The 20,960-nt window shown below is 43.5% G+C and overlaps 1 protein-coding gene and 1 long non-coding RNA gene across 2 annotated transcripts; one reads left to right on the forward strand and one right to left on the reverse strand.

Moving 5' to 3' along the window:
* The first annotated feature begins 310 nt into the window (after nt 1-310).
* LOC142368961 (uncharacterized) lies at nt 311-1,948 on the forward strand. The gene is made up of 2 exons (XR_012767467.1): nt 311-446; nt 1,251-1,948. It is a non-coding gene; the product is annotated as an uncharacterized LOC142368961 (long non-coding RNA).
* Nucleotides 1,949-5,563: 3,615 nt separating this feature from the next.
* Nucleotides 5,564-19,524, reverse strand: LOC142368937 (atrial natriuretic peptide receptor 1). Its single transcript, XM_075451152.1, has 23 exons — nt 19,329-19,524; nt 18,891-19,002; nt 18,634-18,766; nt 17,759-17,891; nt 17,539-17,640; nt 15,764-15,866; nt 15,082-15,227; nt 14,933-15,005; nt 14,064-14,208; nt 13,895-13,981; nt 13,670-13,813; nt 13,006-13,127; nt 8,455-8,593; nt 8,288-8,336; nt 7,986-8,087; nt 7,749-7,868; nt 7,550-7,643; nt 6,988-7,075; nt 6,739-6,878; nt 6,498-6,650; nt 6,327-6,425; nt 6,148-6,239; nt 5,564-6,068 (listed from the first exon to the last, which is right to left on the reverse strand). The coding sequence occupies exons 1-23, from the start codon at nt 19,356-19,358 to the stop codon at nt 5,883-5,885; spliced, it is 2,592 nt and encodes an 863-aa protein (XP_075307267.1). The 5' UTR covers nt 19,359-19,524; the 3' UTR covers nt 5,564-5,882.
* Nucleotides 19,525-20,960: the final 1,436 nt, after the last annotated feature.

A 20,960-nucleotide genomic window follows, 5' to 3' on the forward strand; every position in this document is an offset into this window, starting at 1 on the left:
ACGATTTATTATCAAAGAATTGAATTTGAAAGAAAATGTTGAGTGAGACCTCTTTTTAACTCAGTTTGTTACCATCTCCACATCGCCCCCTAACGGTCCGGCGGGGAAACAACCAGCCGCTGTGCACAGCCCAGTCAGGCTGAAACGTCTGTAAACGGTTAAAAACTATAATATAATAACAAGCAGAGGAAATATCTGACGGAAAAGCTTTTTAAATTAAACATAAAATACGGAAATGTATGCTGCGGTTGTAACACCGCGGCACAAGATGGCGCTGCTGCACCTTAAACTCCAAACCTCCGAAGAAGAAGAAACAGGAAGTAGAACGGACTGAGACGTAAACAAACCAAACGGACGCGGGGTTTGAGATTCAGCGGGTAAATTCAGGGTTTGATAAGAACATGGAGGCAGTGAGCAGACGGACCCTGGACAGGATTTACTCTGCGGTAAAAATGCTTTTATTTAAACTCTATTCTCAGTAAAGTTTCACGTTAGCTCGCGGCTAACGGTTAGCATCCAGATCAGTTGGTCTGCTGGAGGAGATGAGGGCAGAACGGAAGCCTCCACAGACGTGTAACCGCAGAGTTAAATAACTTCGGGATGTTTGGCTAATGTGAGATGCTGATGATGTCATATTTTAGGTTTTATAACAGGAGAGAAAGACGCCGAAGTTCTGAACTCTAACAGAAAACAATGTTTCAGCTCAGTCACATGAGCTCAAATGAAGTTTGAGACTCCAAAAACTGAGATTTTACAGCTTTATTCACAGCTTTGATTAACTTCTGTCCATGTTGTCTGCTGAGAGTTCACCTGAGTTACCTGCTGACGCTGTGTGTGACATCATCAGCTGAGCTGTTGCTAAGCTACAGAAACAACAGCCCGACCCACTGATGGAGACCTCTGAAGGTTTCTACCACACCTTCCTCTCTGCTACGCTTCAACTTTCTACATTTTATTTATATTTATATTTTAGTTATCCATCTGTAATGATATCATTTGGAACAGTTAATATAATTTGCCTTCAGGAATTATTGAGCTGAATTAAACTTAAAATCAGTCCCGGAACAAACAGGAAGTCAATGAATCAACCTGAACGGAGGGTTAAAACTGCACAGATCAGGACTCATATCGGATCAGATCGGATCAGATCAGATCGGATCACTTTAATTGATCAGTGACGCTGACAGAAGGAAACATGAATGTCACATGTTGGGCTCAGTCTATTTCCTGACTCTCTCTCTGTTCTGCAGCTCTTGCTGGGGGTGGTGGTTCTGTCCTGGTCCTACGTGATCTACGCCAGCAGGATCGCAGCCCATTGGCTGCTGGAGAGGAGGACCGCCCTCCTGCAGCAGGACTGACGGCCCAGCCACCCGGTGCCGGTGCAGGTTCTGCTGAGGGTTCTGCTGAAGAGGAGAGTCCAGCAGGGGGCGCCGTCGCACCAGTTTTTCCTCTGAAAGTCTTCTTCTCTTTGAGCTTCTGGGCCATAAACAAACACATTGAAAGGTTTTTAAGATCTCAAACAACAATAGAATCAGCCTCGATGATCCAGAACTGATCCAGAACCCAGAACTGATCCAGAACTGATCCAGAACTGATCCAGAACTGATCCAGAACTGACCCAGAATCAGAACCGAGCTTCATAAACAGACTCAGTGGACCAAATCAGTGGAAGTAGTTTATCACAACATGTTTCTGACCTTTTAGAAGCCAAACAAGTTCTGTGATGACTCTGCCATGATGATGATGATGATGATGATGATGATGATGATGATGATGATGATGATGACTGCCATGATGATGATGATGATGATGATGATGAATCGGAGGTGTGACGCTGCTGCTCTGATGGAGGATCTGACGCCTTTTTATTCATCTGAACTTCAGCCTGTTAGTGTTTTCTCTCTGAAACTTTGTAGAATTAATCGATAAATCGTGTTTTTACCTTCTTCACGTGTGAAAGACTTTATTTGTGTGTTCGGCCTCAGTTTCAGCTTCTTGTGGACATTAAATACGACGTTGTGTGTGTTGGAGGTTCTCCTGTTTTTAAGGTTCTTTGGGTTCCACAGCCTCTGTATTACCTTCTGTTGACGCTGCCTTTGGGTTGTTTCCCTCCGAACTCCAACCGTTAATCGGGACAGGTTCAGCTCTCCTTTCCAAGCTTGAATTTAAATTAATTAACATGAAATCTGCTTCGAATCAGAGGAACGAGACAATAAAGTTCCAGCTTTTTCTGCAGGTTGATGTTAAATAGAAACACGTTTCAGCTAATTATGCAGCTCCTGTGATGTATTCGGTAACTAAAAGCTCTGACACACGTGCACACACACACACACACACAGTGTTACAGGCGGCGTGTTTGATCCGAGTCCTCAGATGTTCTCAACAAGTGATTCAGGAGACAATGAGGGTCAGAAAGAGAGAGAGTGAATACTCATTTAATTAAAAACCCTTCAAACACACACACTAGCACACGTGCACGTGCACACACACACGCACACACACGCACAGGTTGTGTCTGCATCTGTAATTAAAATCCAGCCTCCTGCTCTTCGGTCACATGACCTCCTGAATCTATCCTGAAGATGAATAAACTTTGTTGTATTTTACATATATATATATATATATATATATTATTTATTTAATGTCTTAACAAATAGTTAAAAACCTAAAAATCAACAACGTTATCACTTGTTTGGAGACTACATTGCTGGAAAATGTTTTATTAGATTTCTTATAACACCCAAAATTAGGAACAAACATACTTCGTTACCACAGCCATGTTGGAGAAGCTGTGGAGATGTAAATGTGAACCACTCACATGTGTTCGGTCCTAAAATCACAAAATTCTGTGAAGATGTTCATTTGGTTATGTGCAGAATTTTGGGTTATGTTGTATCCAAGTCTTGTACATTATTATAACTTGGTGTTATTACGGAAAATGTTGTGTTGAAAGATGATAGATACATACTGAAAATGATGTTAGTAACCTGTAAAAAGGCAATTACAAGAAAATGGTGCAAGACAGACCCACCATCCCAGGAAGATTGGTTGAAAGTTATGGAGGAAATACATATTATGGAACATCTGACTTACAAAATACGGACTCAAGAAGATCAATACTGAAGTGGGAGAAATGGACTGAAGACATAAAAATGACAGGACAAGGACAATCACATTGACATCTAAAATTGATCAAACTGTAGAAACATGGTGATCCAACATGTTCTTTTTCACTTTTTTGTTTTTTATTTGTTCCCCCCCCCCCCTTCCCCTTGCATAATGTTCTAAAGAAAAACAATAAAAAGAAAGTATAAAAAAAAAACATAAAAATCCTTCTTCCTGCTTAAATAAACATATTTTCAGTCACATCTGCTGATTTCTGCTGATTTTTGGGCTGGATGAGAAAAGTTTCGGCTCAAAGGGAATCTGATAGATCTGATGTTCTCTCTTCCTCAGATGTTTTAACACTGACATAAAACTGGATTTTAAAATAAAATAAAATCAGGATTTTATGCCACAGTCGCAGACTTAATGGCTGATTTTCAGTCCCAGTTTGTGGGAAAGGAAACAGAAAAAGCTTTCAGCGGGTTAATGAACTCTTTTGGGGATCCGGTCCCCGGCTGTTTTATCCAGGTGTGTTAGTTCGGCTCCAGAAGCTGGATTTGGGGTTTTGTTGGCACTAACACGATGATTATTTTCTCCTGCTGTGGTCTGAATGTGGTCGGTGACTCTCGGGGAAACGAGGGGACGTTAAGTATATGCAGAGGAAGCGTGGCGCTGACAGCCGGCTGCCGGCTGCCTGCAGCAGCTGCGCCCGGAGCTGCAGGAACAAAGCCGCCGCGTGCGGCCGCTCTGTGAAAGCCGTCAGCACGCAGGAACAAAGCCGCCGCGTGCGGCCGCTGTGTGAAACCCGTCAGCACGCAGAAACAAAGCCGCCGCGTGCGGCCGCTGTGTGAAAGCCGTCAGCACGCGGCGCCCGGAGCTGCAGGAACAAACAGCTTTGGAGTGAGACACGGTGTTTTCAGAGGGAGGAAATAGAATGAAAAAGGTTCAACTCCAGATGTGCGAGGGGAAACTTCAGATGATTTAACCTTCATTGGTCAGGTTTCAGTAAAGCTTCAGTTAAAACTTCTCTGGCTTCATATGATCGTGTGGACAGTCAGATTCTGAGCGACTCCAGAGTTTTTTTATTAAAAAACTAACTTAGAAAAATGAGAATAACTCAGCTGCTGCATTACTGACTTTCTGTTCATCTGCAGCTCATTCTGGATCTTCCTCCTCCTCCTCCTCCTCCTCCTCCTCTCTTCCTCTCATCCTCTCTTCCTCTCCTCCTCTCCTCCTCCCCTCCTCTCCCTCAGATCTTCCTCTCCTTCCCATCTAACTGCTCTCATGTCGGCCATCTTGGCTGCTAACAGCAAACCAAAGCTCTTCCTCTCCGTCTCCTCGAGTCGTCCATCTGCTCAGAGCTGTGAGAGCAGAGCTGTGGTCACTGTTATTAATCTGAACTTATAGAGAAGTAATTCCCCTCGTTTGGTAAGAAATGGGGACGAGTAGTTTGGAGCTGCAGTAATTTAATGAACTTCAAACAACAGAAGAATTTAATCATCAGTTTTTACCTTTCTTTCATCACAAACATGTCACGAAATACACAAAATCCACATTTACATCATCAGTAATGACATAAAACTCACTTAAATGAGCTTAAAACAGGAAGTACTTTCTCTAAATATTGATTATAGAACTGCTGCTATTTTACATTCACTGTTACAAACACGTTAAACTACGTATCTTTGACACCGGGACAGCAGACTGAAGTGAAGGCGTTTAAACACTTAAAACACGTTTAGATGATCTAAAGGATCCTGAGCTGCTGCCAGTTGGGTCAGATATCTGATAATCCTTCAGGATCTCACTCCTCTGGTGGATTTAAGCTCGTTTCTCATGTGCCTCAGCTGTCCGGTACGGTTCAGCTTTCATCTGAAGTGACGTCCAAACCAGCAGCTTATCATGATATTTTACTTCAGATTCTCACTCGTTTAAGACCAGATTAGCTCCGTTATCACAAATTAGAGGCTTTTGTGCAGTTTATGACGCTTAATCAGTTACGATTCAAAGGAGGAACTTTGTGAACCCCCAAACCTGCTGACAGGTTTAGATATTGTAGAATTACACCTTTTTATCTCAGACTAACAGTAAAACTGACTTTATCTCACAGTGAAAAACGAGTCAACAGCTCCTAAAACATTCGACATCCTACAGATCGCACTATGTTAAACGTCTACAGAGAGACCTTTGGGTTAGGGGTTAGGGTCAGGGTCAGGGTTAGGTCAGGGTCAGGGTCAGGGTCAGGGGTTAGGGTTTAGGGGTCAGGGTCAGGGTCAGGGGTTAGGGGTTAGGGCTTAGGGTCAGGGTCAGGGTCAGGGTCAGGGTTAGGTCAGGGTTAGTGTGAGGGTCAGGGGTTAGGGGTCAGGGTTAGGGGTCAGGGTCAGGGGTTAGGGTTAGTGTTAGTGTTGGGGTTAGGGTCAGGGTCAGGGTTAGGTCAGGGTTAGGGTCAGGATCAGGGTTAGGGTCAGGGTCAGGGTCAGAGTCAGGGTCAGGGGTTAGGGTTGGGGTTGGGGTCAGGGTCAGGGTTAGTGTCAGGGTCAGGGGTTAGGGGTTAGGGGTCAGGGTTAGGGTCAGGGTCAGGGGTTAGGGTTAGTGTTAGTGTTGGGGTTAGGGTCAGGGTCAGGGTTAGGTCAGGGTTAGGGTCAGGATCAGGGTTAGGGTCAGGGTCAGGGTCAGAGTCAGGGTCAGGGGTTAGGGTTGGGGTTGGGGTCAGGGTCAGGGTTAGTGTCAGGGTCAGGGGTTAGGGGTTAGGGGTCAGGGTTAGGGTCAGGGTTAAATCAGGCCGGAGACATGAGGAGATCATCGTTCACAAACCCCGGCATGGACGAGTACGGCTCTCTGTCCGTTTCTGTTTCCGGCTCCACGTTGACGCGTTTGGGGGCGCTGGCGTCAGGGTCGGCGTCCTTGGAGGTCAGAGATGTCTTCTTTCCCTCCAGCCAGTACGTTACCATGTCTCCTTTTCCCTGGAGGAGACGAGACGGACGTTACCGGGCGGCTCTGAGTAAAGGCGAACCGCGGCGGGTCGGGGGGGGGGCGACTCACCTTCACCTGCAGCATCCCTCGGCACTCCAGCACGTAGCCGCTGATCTCCTCCAGCAGGTAGAACACGCTGGAGCTGCACTGGATCTTCAGGGCTGCAAAGACAGCGAGGCGGCGGCGTAAAGAAGCACCCCAACAAATGTTTCATACATCTTAGTTTTCAGGGCGTTTGCTTGTGTTACCGACGCTTGTAGACTCCATCCTGGACGCAGTGTTGACCGTGTCTCCAAACAAACAGTAGCGAGGCATCTTCGTCCCCACGACTCCGGCCACCACCGGACCTGCAGGGCATCGGGAGGCGTTCAGAGACAACCAACAGAACATTTAGGTTTCCCAGCAGACTGGGTGCGTACCGGAGTGTATTCCTCCTCGTATCTGCAGCTGTGTGTTGGGTTTGTGGGGGATCCTGAAGGTTCGACAGACCCCCACCAGGTCCAGAGCCATGCTGGCGATCTCCGCGGCGTGGAGGATGCCGTTCTCGTGGGGAACGCCCGACACCACCATGTCTACAACAGTGTCAGACTGGTGAGGATGTGCAGGCACCACAGACTCTGAATCTGAATCAAATCATAGAAACTAAAAGGTGTTTCTCACAGGCGTCTCCGATGGTCTCCACCTTGTAGACGTCGTAGTTATCGATGATGTCGTCGAACGTCGTGTAGAGCTTGTTGAGGAAGTCCACCACCTGGTAAGGAGTGCTGCTGCTGGACAGCTGGGTGAAGCCCACGATGTCGCTGTGTCGAGATAATCAAGCATTCTCATTTAATGACACTCATCGGCGTCAGCCGGGACAGACTAACAATCAAAAACTCTGATCCCCAGCTTCACTTCCTGTGAGTCTACCTGAAGAAGACAGTGGCGCTGACGTAGCTCTGAGCCTGTGATGGTTTCCCCTGACGCAGGTCATCAGCCACCTGCTTAGGAAGCATACCTGCACGAAAACACCTGGTTTTAGTTTCAACTCAAACTCTGAAGGAAGCTCGCTTCAGCCGCTCGTATTCACGACCTCCTTCTGTGGGTCTCTACCCAGATCTGTGCCCACAGGTGAGGGTTGGAGCAAAGGTGGAGCAGCAACCTGAAAGCTGCTCCTTCCGGATCAGCTCCCTCGTTTTTTTACATGTTCGACTTTTAAGAGTTTAAACTCTAAGCCTGAGAGGTGTGACGGAGAGAGTAATTCCACAGCTTAATTGTGCCTGAAACATGGTTTAAATGTGGAGTTAGAAAGGCTCTTATGGAGGTTTATCTCTTGAAGAGAACTGGTTTGAACTTAAGTTGCAGATCAGAAATAAAGATGACTGTATCATCTGCATAGAGACGAATCTTTCAGGCTGAATGTGAATGATATAGATCCTTCTAAAACCTGTGGTAGTATGATGGGACTGGTGTGTGTTTTTGGGTTTCGTACTGTATAGCAGCCTGTCGGTTCTCTGTTTCTCGTGCATCAGATCCTGAGTGCGCTCGGCCACCAGAACCTCCAGATGTTTGCTGTATTTCTCCATCTGAAACAGGAAGAAGAGTTAGATGCAGCGTAGACCGGACGAGCGTCTTCATCGATCACGTTATCAGGATGTGAATAATCTGGCGTGCACGCAGGGTTTAATTACCAGGTTCATCATCATGTCCACGGGACTGACTTTGATGGGGTTGATGCGGTGAACAAACTTGTTGATTTGTTCAAAGGAGGGTCGGTGGGCGGGGTTATGCGAGCGACATCGCCGAATCAGCTGCCGAAAAACGGAGGGATCAATATGGTCATATCTCTCCGGCTGATGGATCGTGTTTCCACTTGTTCCCTGAAAAGAATCTGGTGATAAAAATGAAAATATGCTCTTCGTACTCACGTCTACGTAGTCAGCAGGACACGGACAGGTGCTGTCGGCTTTACTGGAGATCAGTTCAGGCAGAGGAGGACACCAGGCACACTCCAGGTTAGACTCTTCTGCCTCCGGGACAAAGCTTGTTTTACTTATTTGTCTTTCAGTAAAACAGGTTTTCATTAAAGCTCTTTTCTGAGGTCTGTTTGAGATGTTTGAAAGTTTTCCCACCTCAGATTTAAACCTAATATATGCTCTTTAGAACAGAAGAATGAGTGAACACTTTAATGAGTGAAGTTTGCTACAGAGGAGGATCCCGGCAGACTTACTGGGACTGGGTCGCTGCGAGTGGCGACCTCCAGCAGGATGATAGAATAACTGGGAAGACACAATCACAGGTGACCAGCTGAAGCTTCACGATCACTCGAACGGCCAAACAAACATGTTCAGATACGTTTTCCAGGGAAACGAAGTTAAATTAGGTTTATCGTAGTACCTGAACACATCTCCAGCCAGCGTCGGCTCCATGTTGGAGTTCTGAAACTCGGGCGGCATGTACACCTCCAGGAGCCTCTGCTGATAGGTGGACAGAGGCTCCGTCCCATCGTCCCTGCGGTATGACCTCAGGCCATAATCTGGCAGCAAAGACCACATCTCAGTCAAAAACTGTTTACGCTCCTGCCTCAGATTTAACACTCATTGTGTTGTTTTCAGTTATTCAGTTATTTCTGTTATTGGGCACATCACCCGTTATTGTTCACATCACCTGTTATTGTGCACATCACCTGTTATTGTTCACATCACCTGTTATTGTTCACATCACCTGTTATTGTTCACATCACCTGTTATTGTGCACATCACCTGTTATTGTCCACATCACCTGTTATTGTTCACATCACCTGTTATTGTCCACATCACCTGTTATTGGGCACATCACCTGTTATTGTTCACATCACCTGTTATTGTTCACATCACCCGTTATTGTTCACATCACCCGTTATTGTTCACATCACCTGTTATTGTTCACATCACCTGTTATTGTTCACATCACCCGTTATTGTTCACATCACCCGTTATTGTTCACATCACCTGTTATTGTTCACATCACCCGTTATTGTTCACATCACCCGTTATTGTTCACATCACCTGCACATGTTCACATCACCCGTTATTGTTCACATCACTTGTTATTGTTCACATCACCTGTTAGTGTTCACATTCACATCACCCGTTATTGTACACATCACCTGTTATTGTTCACATCACCTGTTATTGTTCACATCACCTGTTATTGTGCATATCACCTGTTATTGTTCACATCACCCGTTATTGTACACATCACCCGTTATTGTTCACATCACCTGTTATTGTGCATATCACCTGTTATTGTTCACATCACCCGTTATTGTTCACATCAACTGTTATTGTTCACATCACCTGTTATTGTGCATATCACCTGTTATTGTTCACATCACCCGTTATTGTACACATCACCCGTTATTGTTCACATCACCTGTTATTGTGCATATCACCTGTTATTGTTCACATCACCCGTTATTGTTCACATCAACTGTTATTGTTCACATCACCTGTTATTGTGCATATCACCTGTTATTGTTCACATCACCTGTTATTGTTCACATCACATGTTATTGTTCACATCACATGTTATTGTTCACATCACCCGTTATTGTTCACATCACCCGTTATTGTTCACATCACCCGTTATTGTTCACATCACCCGTTATTGTTCACATCACATGTTATTGTTCACATCACCCGTTATTGTTCACATCACCTGTTATTGTTCACATCACCTGTTATTGTTCACATCACCCGTTATTGTTCACATCACCCGTTATTGTTCACATCACATGTTATTGTTCACATCACCCGTTATTGTTCACATCACCCGTTATTGTTCACATCACATGTTATTGTTCACATCACCCTTTATTGTTCACATCACCCGTTATTGTTCACATCACCTGTTATTGTTCACATCACCTGTTATTGTTCACATCACCCGTTATTGTTCACATCACCTGTTATTGTTCACATCACCCGTTATTGTTCACATCACCTGTTATTGTTCACATCACCTGTTATTGTTCACATCACCCGTTATTGTTCACATCACATGTTATTGTTCACATCACATGTTATTGTTCACATCACCCGTTATTGTTCACATCACCCGTTATTGTTCACATCACCCGTTATTGTTCACATCACCCGTTATTGTTCACATCACATGTTATTGTTCACATCACCTGTTATTGTTCACATCACCTGCTATTGTTCACATCACCTGTTATTGTTCACATCACCTGTTATTGTTCACATCACCTGTTATTGTTCACATCACCTGTTATTGTTCACATCACCCGTTATTGTTCACATCACCTGTTATTGTTCACATCACCTGTTATTGTTCACATCACCCGTTATTGTTCACATCACCCGTTATTGTACACATCACCTGTTATTGTTCACATCACCTGTTATTGTGCATATCACCTGTTATTGTTCACATCACCCGTTATTGTTCACATCAACTGTTATTGTTCACATCACCTGTTATTGTGCATATCACCTGTTATTGTGCATATCACCTGTTATTGTTCACATCACCTGTTATTGTTCACATCACCCGTTATTGTTCACATCACATGTTATTGTTCACATCACATGTTATTGTTCACATCACCCGTTATTCTTCAAATCACCTGTTATTGTTCACATCACCTGTTATTGTTCACATCACCCATTATTGTTCACATCACCTGTTATTATTCACATCACCCATTATTGTTCACATCACCCGTTATTGTTTACATCACCTGTTATTATTCACATCACCCGTTATTGTTTACATCACCTGTTATTGTTCACATCACATGTTATTGTTTACATCACCTGTTATTATTCACATCACCCGTTATTCTTCACATCACCTGTTATTGTTCACATCACCCATTATTGTTCATATCACCCGTTATTGTTCACATCACCTGTTATTGTTCACATCACCTGTTATTGTTCACATCACTTGTTATTATTCACATCACCTGTTATTGTTCACATCACATGTTATTGTTCACATCACATGTTATTGTTCACATCACCCGTTATTGTTCACATCACCCGTTATTGTTCACATCACATGTTATTGTTCACATCACCCGTTATTGTTCACATCACCTGTTATTGTTCACATCACATGTTATTGTTCACATCACATGTTATTGTTCACATCACCTGTTATTGTTCACATCACATGTTATTGTTCACATCACATGTTATTGTTCACATCACCCGTTATTGTTCACATCACCCGTTATTGTTCACATCACATGTTATTGTTCACATCACCCGTTATTGTTCACATCACATGTTATTGTTCACATCACCTGTTATTGTTCACATCACATGTTATTGTTCACATCACATGTTATTGTTCACATCACCCGTTATTGTTCACATCACCCGTTATTGTTCACATCACATGTTATTGTTCACATCACCCGTTATTGTTCACATCACCTGTTATTGTTCACATCACCTGTTATTGTTCACATCACCCGTTATTGTTCACATCACCCGTTATTGTTCACATCACATGTTATTGTTCACATCACCCGTTATTGTTCACATCACCCGTTATTGTTCACATCACCCGTTATTGTTCACATCACCTGTTATTGTTCACATCACCCGTTATTGTTTACATCACCTGTTATTGTTCACATCACCTGCACATGTTCACATCACCTGTTATTGTTCACATCACCCGTTATTGTTCACATCACCCGTTATTGTTCACATCACCTGTTATTGTTCACATCACCTGTTATTGTTCACATCACCTGTTATTGTTCACATCACATGTTATTGTTCACATCACATGTTATTGTTCACATCACCTGTTATTGTTTACATCACCTGTTATTGTTCTCATCACCCGTTATTGTTTACATCACCTGTTATTGTTCTCATCACCTGTTATTGTTCCCATCACCTGTTATTGTTCACATCACCCGTTATTGTTCACATCACCTGTTATTGTTCACATCACCTGTTATTGTTTACATCACCTGTTATTGTTCACATCACCCGTTATTGTTTACATCACCTGTTATTGTTCACATCACCTGTTATTGTTTACATCACCTGTTATTGTTCACATCACCCGTTATTGTTTACATCACCTGTTATTGTTCTCATCACCTGTTATTGTTCCCATCACCTGTTATTGTTCACATCACCTGTTATTGTTCACATCACCCGTTATTGTTTACATCACCTGTTATTGTTCACATCACCCGTTATTGTTTACATCACCTGTTATTGTTTACATCACCTGTTATTGTTCACATCACCCGTTATTGTTTACATCACCTGTTATTGTTCTCATCACCTGTTATTGTTCCCATCACCTGTTATTGTTCACATCACCCGTTATTGTTCAAATAACCCGTTATTGTTTACATCACCTGTTATTGTTCTCATCACCTGTTATTGTTCACATCACCTGTTATTGTTCACATCACCCGTTATTGTTCAAATAACCCGTTATTGTTTACATCACCTGTTATTGTTCTCATCACCTGTTATTGTTCACATCACCTGTTATTGTTCACATCACCTGTTATTGTTCACATCACCTGTTATTGTTCACATCACCTGTTATTGTTCACATCACCCGTTATTGTTCACATCACCTGTTATTGTTCACATCACCTGTTATTGTTCACATCACCTGTTATTGTTCACATCACCTGTTATTGTTCACATCACCTGCACATGTTCACATCACCTGTTATTGTGCACATCACCCGTTATTGTTCTCATCACCTGTTATTGTTCACATCACCTGTTATTGTTCACATCACCTGTTATTGTTCACATCACATGTTATTGTTCACATCACCTGTTATTGTTCACATCACCTGTTATTGTTAACATCACTTGTTATTGTTCACATCACCTGTTATTGTTCACATCACCTGTTATTGTTCACATCACCTGTTATTGTTCACATCACCTGTTATTTTGCAGACCCAGCGGTCGTCTAAAACACAGTTCAGAGACTTGAGTCGGCCATGACAGATCCTGTGCTGGTGCAGGTACGACATCCCTCTGGCGATGTCTGTGGCAAACGAAAACCTGGCAGACAGGCGCAGCGTTTACTTTATGATGAGTCCAAACCATCATTACTGTGACGAATACTCCTTCTAATTAATCGAACACTTCTAACACTCCTTCTAATTAATCGAACACTTCTAACACTCCTTCATCTAATCAATCGAACACTTCTAACACTTATTCTTCTAATCAATCCAACACTCCTAACACTCCTTCTTCTAATCAATCCAACACTCCTAACACTCCTTCGTCTAATCAATCGAACACTTCTAACACTTCTTCTTCTAATCAATCCAACACTCCTAACACTCCTTCTTCTAATTAATCGAACACTTCTAACACTCCTTCGTCTAATCAATCGAACACTTCTAACACTTATTCTTCTTCTAATCAATCCAACACTCCTAACACTCCTTCGTCTAATCAATCGAACACTTCTAACACTTCTTCTTCTAATCAATCCAACACTCCTAACACTCCTTCTTCTAATCAATCGAACACTTCTAACACTTCTTCTTCCAATCAATCCGTCCTCCTGCTGTGTAATAAGAGTCTGTGGTTACCTGAAGCCCCAGTTCAGCGGGATCTCCTCGTTCAGAAGCACGTCGTTGAGGCTTCCCTTTGGGCAGTACTCTGTTACGATGGCAACGTTTGGCACCTCGACACAGCCACCGATAAACTTACACAGGTTGGGGTGATCGAGCTCTCTGGGGAGGAAGAGGAAAATATGTTTGTGGTGTGTTGGGGTGTGTTGGGGCGTGAGGTGGGTGTGTTTGAATGTTTATTACCTGACTTGTTTTACTTCCTGTCTGATGGATTTGGACAAAGAAAAGGTTTTTGTTTGGATTCTCTTGATTGCCACAGTCCTGCCGTCACTGCAAATGAAAAAGAATCCTTAAGATGTGCTGAAAGCAGGAGGTTTGTATGGCAGACAGGCAATAGAAAAGGTGGGCGCACTATATCCCGGTGCAGGTGAACGGCGTCTTCCGGGTCCCTGGTTGTGCTGTACAGGAGCTGAACCCAGTCACACAGCTGGCGTTGCTGTTGCTGTTCCCCACCGGGACGCTCATTAAACTGCCCGTGGTCATACGAGCTTCCTGATCTGCAGAGGAGTAACAGAAACTTAAATACTCCTTCATGTTCTGATTGGTTTACATGACCCAGATCTAGATGTTTTGGATAGTTTGAAGTTTTATTTTCACAGAATTTAACCAGTTTTGATTAATTATCTTCAGGAGATATGTTCAGAGTTCATCTCCGTCGGACACATAACATCCAACCACATTACGTCACCTGTGGGGTCCCTCAGGGGTCTGTACTTGGCCCCATCCTTGTCATCATCTACCTTCTCCCTCTTGGCCGAGTCATCAGCCACCTTGGAATTTAATTCCCTCGATATGCTGATGACACACGGCTTTATGTCTAAACCACAGCTGCAGCTCCACCTTCATCATCATCATCCCTCCATGCCCTCACCAGACCCGGTCATCATCCATGGTCACAACACCCCCCTCTCCTCATCACTCACCAACCTCAGGGAGAACATAGACCCCTACTTCACCATTAAATCCCCTCAGTAAGATCACCCTCCATCACCTTCTGTGACTTCGCCGAAAAGTCGGCCCACGCCTTTGTCTCCTCCAGATATTACAGCAACATATTAAACCCACTCCTCACTCCCTTCATTGAGTTCCTGCCTCTGTCAGTATTGAATATCAGGTCTCCTTTATCACTCACCAGTTCATATATCAAACCTTCACGCCTTCACATTTCCAGGACAAAGCTAAGCATCATGGGAGATTCAGGTCAGACAGAACCAGTTTTACCTTGTTTGATTGTAGAGAAGTCGATGATCCAGCTTTCATCCCACAGCAGCTTCTCCCGTTGGTACCTCAGCCACTGCGCAGAAACATTTGTAAGTGTTAGGTGTTACTGAAGGTTTGCTCACACATGTGCGGCGGTGTTTGAGTCTCACCACTGCAGTCAGTATAAAGGAGACGCAAAGCAGGCTGAGCGGCAGCCCGATGGCCAGCTTGGTGGAAGGACTCATGGGGCAATCGCCACAGTCGGCCGGACAAGTGGAACAAAACTCCGCCTCCTCACAGACGCCATCACCGCAAACTGCGAGAAGGATAATCAGAGATCAGGAGATTAAACTGCTCAATCAACAAGGTTACTGTAGTTTTAGTGGCTAACTATCTGTGACACCTAAACATTGTTATTTGACTTCATATAAAAACCTTAAAAGTGAGTAGCAACACCAAAGCTTCCCCACTGGAAGTTTATTTAAAGGCCAGAACACAAACGTTCAGACAGATAAGGTGGATAAGGCTCTTAGTTTGAATTAAATCTGTGAATCATCTGCAAAACAATGAAAACAGATGTTGTGTTTTTAAAAAAATTTAACCTGCAGGAGACAAATACAATCAGAGAAGAAACGGGCCCAAAATGGAGCCTTGAGGTACCCCACAAGTAAGTACCTGTGCTGGGAGACGTGCTAAAAGATACTGGTTTCAGCTGCATTCTGGATCCAGGACGGTCACTAAACTTTAACACCATGTTCTAACCTCGGACTCCAGCAGCAGCTTTTAGCTTTGCCTCTCGCTCAATCTTTCTTGCATCGGTTCCTTCATGAAGAAAAGTAGAAGAAGACCCACCTACAGCAGGCTGAACGGTGCTTTTGGACTCCAGGGCCGCCTGCATGGTACCGACTCGAATGTGAGCAATGAGCGAAGTCAGGCCGGCGTGGAACAGAACCACCTGTAGGACGACGGGTCGAGTTTAGCAGCTCAAAAACAAGACAAGATACTTCCAAGTTAATGTTTGTCTGATTTAAACCAACCGGTTTGAGTTTAGAGATTGGGCTCCTGAGAAGAAGCTCATAAAGCCTAAAATCACAGAAACTACGAAGGAAAGTTGTGTATCATCAACATATAAGAACACAATGAAATGGGATTCTTGCACTGAGGAAAGATTAGTTTATTATAGAGATTCAAGTTGTAGATGTTTACTAAACTGAATCATATTGGAGCTTTTCACTTCTAATATCACCAATTTTAATAATAACTGATTCTGAAGCACTGCCTGAGCAGAAGCTGTAAATATTACCTCGTTATTACCCCTAACCCTAACCCATTATTACCCCTAACCCTAACCCATTATTACCCCTAACCCATTATTACCCCTAACCCTGACCCATTATTACCCCTAACCCATTATTACCCCTAACCCCTAACCTATTACCCATTATTACCCCTAACCCGTTACCCATTAATACCTCTAACCCTGACCCATTATTAACCCTAACCCGTTACCCATTAATACCTCTAACCCTGACCCATTATTAACCCTAACCCATAATTACCCCTAACCCAGTACCCATTATTACCCCTAACCCATTATTACCCCTAACCTATTACCCATTATTACCCCTAACCCGTTACCCATTAATACCTCTAACCCTGACCCATTATTAACCCTAACCCATTATTACCCCTAACCCCTAACCTATTACCCATTATTACCCCTTACCCTGACCCATTATTAACCCTAACCCGTTACCCATTAATACCTCTAACCCTGACCCATTATTAACCCTAACCCATAATTACCCCTAACCCAGTACCCATTATTACCCCAACCCTGACCCATTATTACCCCTAACTCCTGACCCATTATTAACCCTAACCCATTATTACCCCTAACTCCTGACCCATTATTAACCCTAACCCATTATTGCCTCTAACCCCTTATTACCCCAACCCTGACCCTGACCCATTACCCATTATTACCCCTAACCCTGACCAATTATCAACCCTAACCCATTTTTACCCCTAACCCTGACCCATTATTACCCCTAACCCCTTATTACCCCTAACCCCTTATTACCCCAACCCTGACCAATTATCAACCCTAACCCATTTTTACCCCTAACCCTGACCCATTATTACCCCTAACCCCTTATTACCCAACCCTGACCCATTACCCATTATTAACCCTAACCCCTTATTACCCCTAACCCATTATTACCCCTAACCCTGACCCTGACCCATTATTACCCCTGACCCATTACCCATTACCCATTATTAACCCTAACCCATTATTACCCCTAACCCATTTTTAACCCTAACCCCTTATTACCCCAACCCTGACCCATTACCCATTATTACCCCAACCCATTATTACCCCTAACCTAACCGTTACTGTTTGTTATTTCTTAGATTGAGGTCTCTGTTTCCCTTTAGTTAGAGCTGAGTTCTGACTCTTTTTTTCTACTCAGTGTCGTTGTTTCTGCTCCTCTCTCGTTCTGAGGTGTGTTTCCCAAAGTGTCTGATTTAGAGTTTAGTTTGGAAACTTCTGCTTTGGGCCCACACATTAAGCCCTGAATAAGCCCTGCGTGAGGCCACCTGTAGTTCTGATCTGAGGGTTTTACCTTGGAGGTCCAGTTGTTCTGGGTCATCTTCCCGGAGGTAGAGATGGTGTGGGTGAAGATTTTCCCATCATCGGGGATCCAGGGGCCGCAGATGCTCTCTGACTGTCGGTGAGGAGGACACGGCTTTATTGCTCTGTGAGCTCCCTAAACGCTGCTTTCTGTTTCAGTTCCTTAAAATCACTTTGTTTAAAATGCATCTGAGGAAGACAAAGGTGCGCACCATGTATCCCAGCGGGCAGGAGTGGATGTTAGCGTGGTGGATGCAGCAGTTTTCCCCGTTGGCGTCCTTCCAGTCGGCCGGACATTCGTGATGCTCGCAGAAGCTCCGAGCTGCCGCAGCGTCTGTGATGGAGCTGAGGGAGAGGGCGTTGGGAGAAGCGACTCAGGATTAAAGGGATAGTTCGCCTCTTTAAAGGGACAGTTCGCCTCTTTTGACATGAAGCTGTGTAACATCCCATATCAGCAACATCATTTCTGAACATCTTCTTACCCCCTGCTGCGTCCTGTGAGCAGAGTTCCAGCCTCGTTTTGGTGTTGATGAAGGTAGTCCGGCTAGTTGGCTGGGGTTTAAAAAATAAAGCGTTTTGCTTCTCAAAACAATATGCGTTCAACAGAGTAATACATTTGCATCACAAAATGGTTCTCGATGAAGACCTCACATCGCTTGGCGCTATTTTTGATATCAATACGTCCAATGTAAACCGTGCAGACCGAAGAGCAGACCGAGCAGTAAACACCGTAACAGGTGCAGCTATCGCTAGGTGGCTGTTAGCATTGATATCAAGGGAGGTAAAAATAGGGCCAAGTGATTGTGAGGTCTGACTTTTTCATCGAGAACCATTTTGTGATGCAAATGTATTACTCTGTTGAACGCATATTGTTCTGAGAAGCAAAACGCTTTATTTTTTAAACCCCAGCCAACAAGCCGGACTACTTTCATCAACACCAAAACGAGGCTGGAACTCTGCTCACAGGACGCAGCAGGGGGTAAGAAGATGTTCAGAAATGATGTTGCTGATATGGGATGTCATACAGCTTCATGTTAAAAGAGGCAAACTGTCCCTTTAATGTGCAGCGAGAGCAGAGCCGGCTTACCTGTGAGAGAAGACATTGTGTTGGACAGCCCAGAGGTAGAAGGAGTCCCGCGCTGTCACAGAGTAGCTGACGCTGAACACCTCGCCGCTCTTCACCACCTCCGGAGGGCGAACAATCCAGGCCATCTCCAGACCTGAGACACAGGGTGGTTAATGCAGCCTGAGAGCAGGGAGCTCGGTTTCTATCAAAGGTGACTCCGTGTTCAAACCAATAAGTGTTGGGTTGCTGGAACAGTTCCATTAAAAAGTGCGTCTCACCTCCACAGTCCACCATATTATATTCGTTGGGCCCCTCCAGAGGCCAGCAGTCGTACTCGCTGTTGTCCAAGTCGTGCCAGCAGAACGCAGGACTGACACAGCAAACGCACACCTGGAAGCAGCTCACACAGATGTAAAACACACAGAAACATCTGGACTGCTCATATAAAGGATGTTGTTGGGGTGTGATGTTGATTCATGCAGATTAATTCAATCTATCAGGGTTTAAAAGCAGTGAAACCTGGAGAATTTGATAAAGTTCTCCTGTTTTCTTTTAAGAATATTCATTCAGATTCAGCAGAAACCATGTATCTTAAATGCAGATCCTTCAAAAAAAGATGCACATCAAGGAGGTTTAATCACTTTACGTTTTAATTAGCATCTTATTAGACTTTTAGTCCATAAATGGAGGTAAAGCTGGTTGATTTGAAGTCTTACCCAGAGTAGAAACCAAAGCTGCTCCTTCATGCTGCCACAAAAGGAGAAACGGACTGATGCTCGTGGAGATCTGCAGCTTCTGAGCTGCTGAATGAGAGAAGATCCGAGCTGGAGGTGAAGAAGAGGAGGAGGAGAGAAGAGAGGAAGACACAGGTGGCCCAAGGTGAGTACCCGCTGCCCTCTGCTGGTGGAGGCTGTAACTGCAGGTTGGTTATTCTGCTTCTTCCATCCATTCATTTGTACACCAGCTCAGGGTCCAGGGAGCTGGATCCTCTCCCAGCTGTCATTGGACGAGTCAGACTGATCCTCGGGACACTTAAAGTGTGATAATGATCAGTTAACCTGAAGTTCAGATGCTGGAACAACTACTTTTCTTCTCGGTTTATTCAGGAAATTGTAAAAAAGCAGAATTTGAAGTGGATTTATTGTACTTTTGTGTGTTAAAGCAGAACAACTTAAAGTATTATTAGTACACTTCAGTACACGGCTGCGTATGAACTCATTTACATGTTTGATCAGTTAAATAAAGTTTGTTTACTTTGTTTCATAAGAACACGAAATAAAGTGCCACCAATATTAAGACAACATGTCTGTAATATGTTCTTATTTATTTAACAGCATGTTAAAAAGTACTTTTCACACATTTCTATGAATAAAAATGAGTTCCTAATAATAATTTACCAACTTATGATTTGAAGTGTAAAAAGTAACTTAAAATTAAACTCAAATGTTATTTAAAATCAACTAAAACTTTAAAGTGTTCAAACAAATATTTAAATAATCAGCTTTCAGTTCAATGTTACAATAATAATTCTGATAAGACAATTTTATACAAATATGTTTAATAGAAACTGCAGATAACTTGAACTTAAATTATAATTTATTCTAATATTTACCAATAAAGTTAACTATAGTACAGTTATTTCTGGATAGATCACCTATGTGTGAATATGTACAATAATACAATAAAGTTTATTTAATTTTGACCAGGCCTGTAATCAATAAGTAAATATCTGGTGGTCGATCACTCCAATGCTTCAACAATTCAGTTCAGTTTAAGTCATTTAGGACCAAATCACAACAAATATCTAATTTCAAAGATACAGATCAATTCAATTCATTTTTATTTATATAGCGCCAAATACAACAAATGTCATCTCAAGGCACTTAGATAGTAAGTCCAATTCAAGCCAATTGGAATTCAATTAATTAATAATAATCATAATTCATAAAATAATCCAATTCGTTCATATAGAGCCAATTCAAAAACAATTTCCTAGCTAAGAAAACCAACAGATTGCACTGAAAACTTTTTGTTTTTCGGTCCAATCTCCCGGCCTGAGCGGCGTGCCTGAGGCGACTGTGGAGAGAAACGACTCCCTTTTAACAGGAAGAAACCTCTGGCAGAACCAGACTCAGGAAGGGTGGCCATCCGCCTCCACCAGCTGGGGTTTGAGAAGACAGAAAAAGGGGGGGGGAAGGGGGGGGGGGGATGGGGAGGGGGGCAGGGGGCCACCGCGACGGCGGCACTGTAACACCATTCAAAGGATATCTGTTGGAACAGGGAAACACCAGTTAATGACCACAATAATATCACATATACATAAAGAGAGTAAAGTGAGGAAAGGTGTG

This window comes from Odontesthes bonariensis, chromosome 19, assembly GCF_027942865.1.
Source record: "Odontesthes bonariensis isolate fOdoBon6 chromosome 19, fOdoBon6.hap1, whole genome shotgun sequence".
Lineage (NCBI taxonomy): Eukaryota > Metazoa > Chordata > Actinopteri > Atheriniformes > Atherinopsidae > Odontesthes > Odontesthes bonariensis.

What these genes read in the sequence shown, in the direction of transcription:
- LOC142368937 (XM_075451152.1), bottom strand. Translation starts at nt 19,358, where the DNA reads ATGAAGGAGCAGCTTTGGTTTCTACTCTGG. An exon ending in AACCGACAGGCTGCTATACA is followed by an intron (nt 7,076 to 7,549) that starts GTACGAAACCCA and finishes GTTTTCGTGCAG; the next exon opens with GTATGCTTCCTAAGCAGGTG. An exon ending in GGAGACCATCGGAGACGCCT is followed by an intron (nt 6,651 to 6,738) that starts GTGAGAAACACC and finishes ACACTGTTGTAG; the next exon opens with ACATGGTGGTGTCGGGCGTT.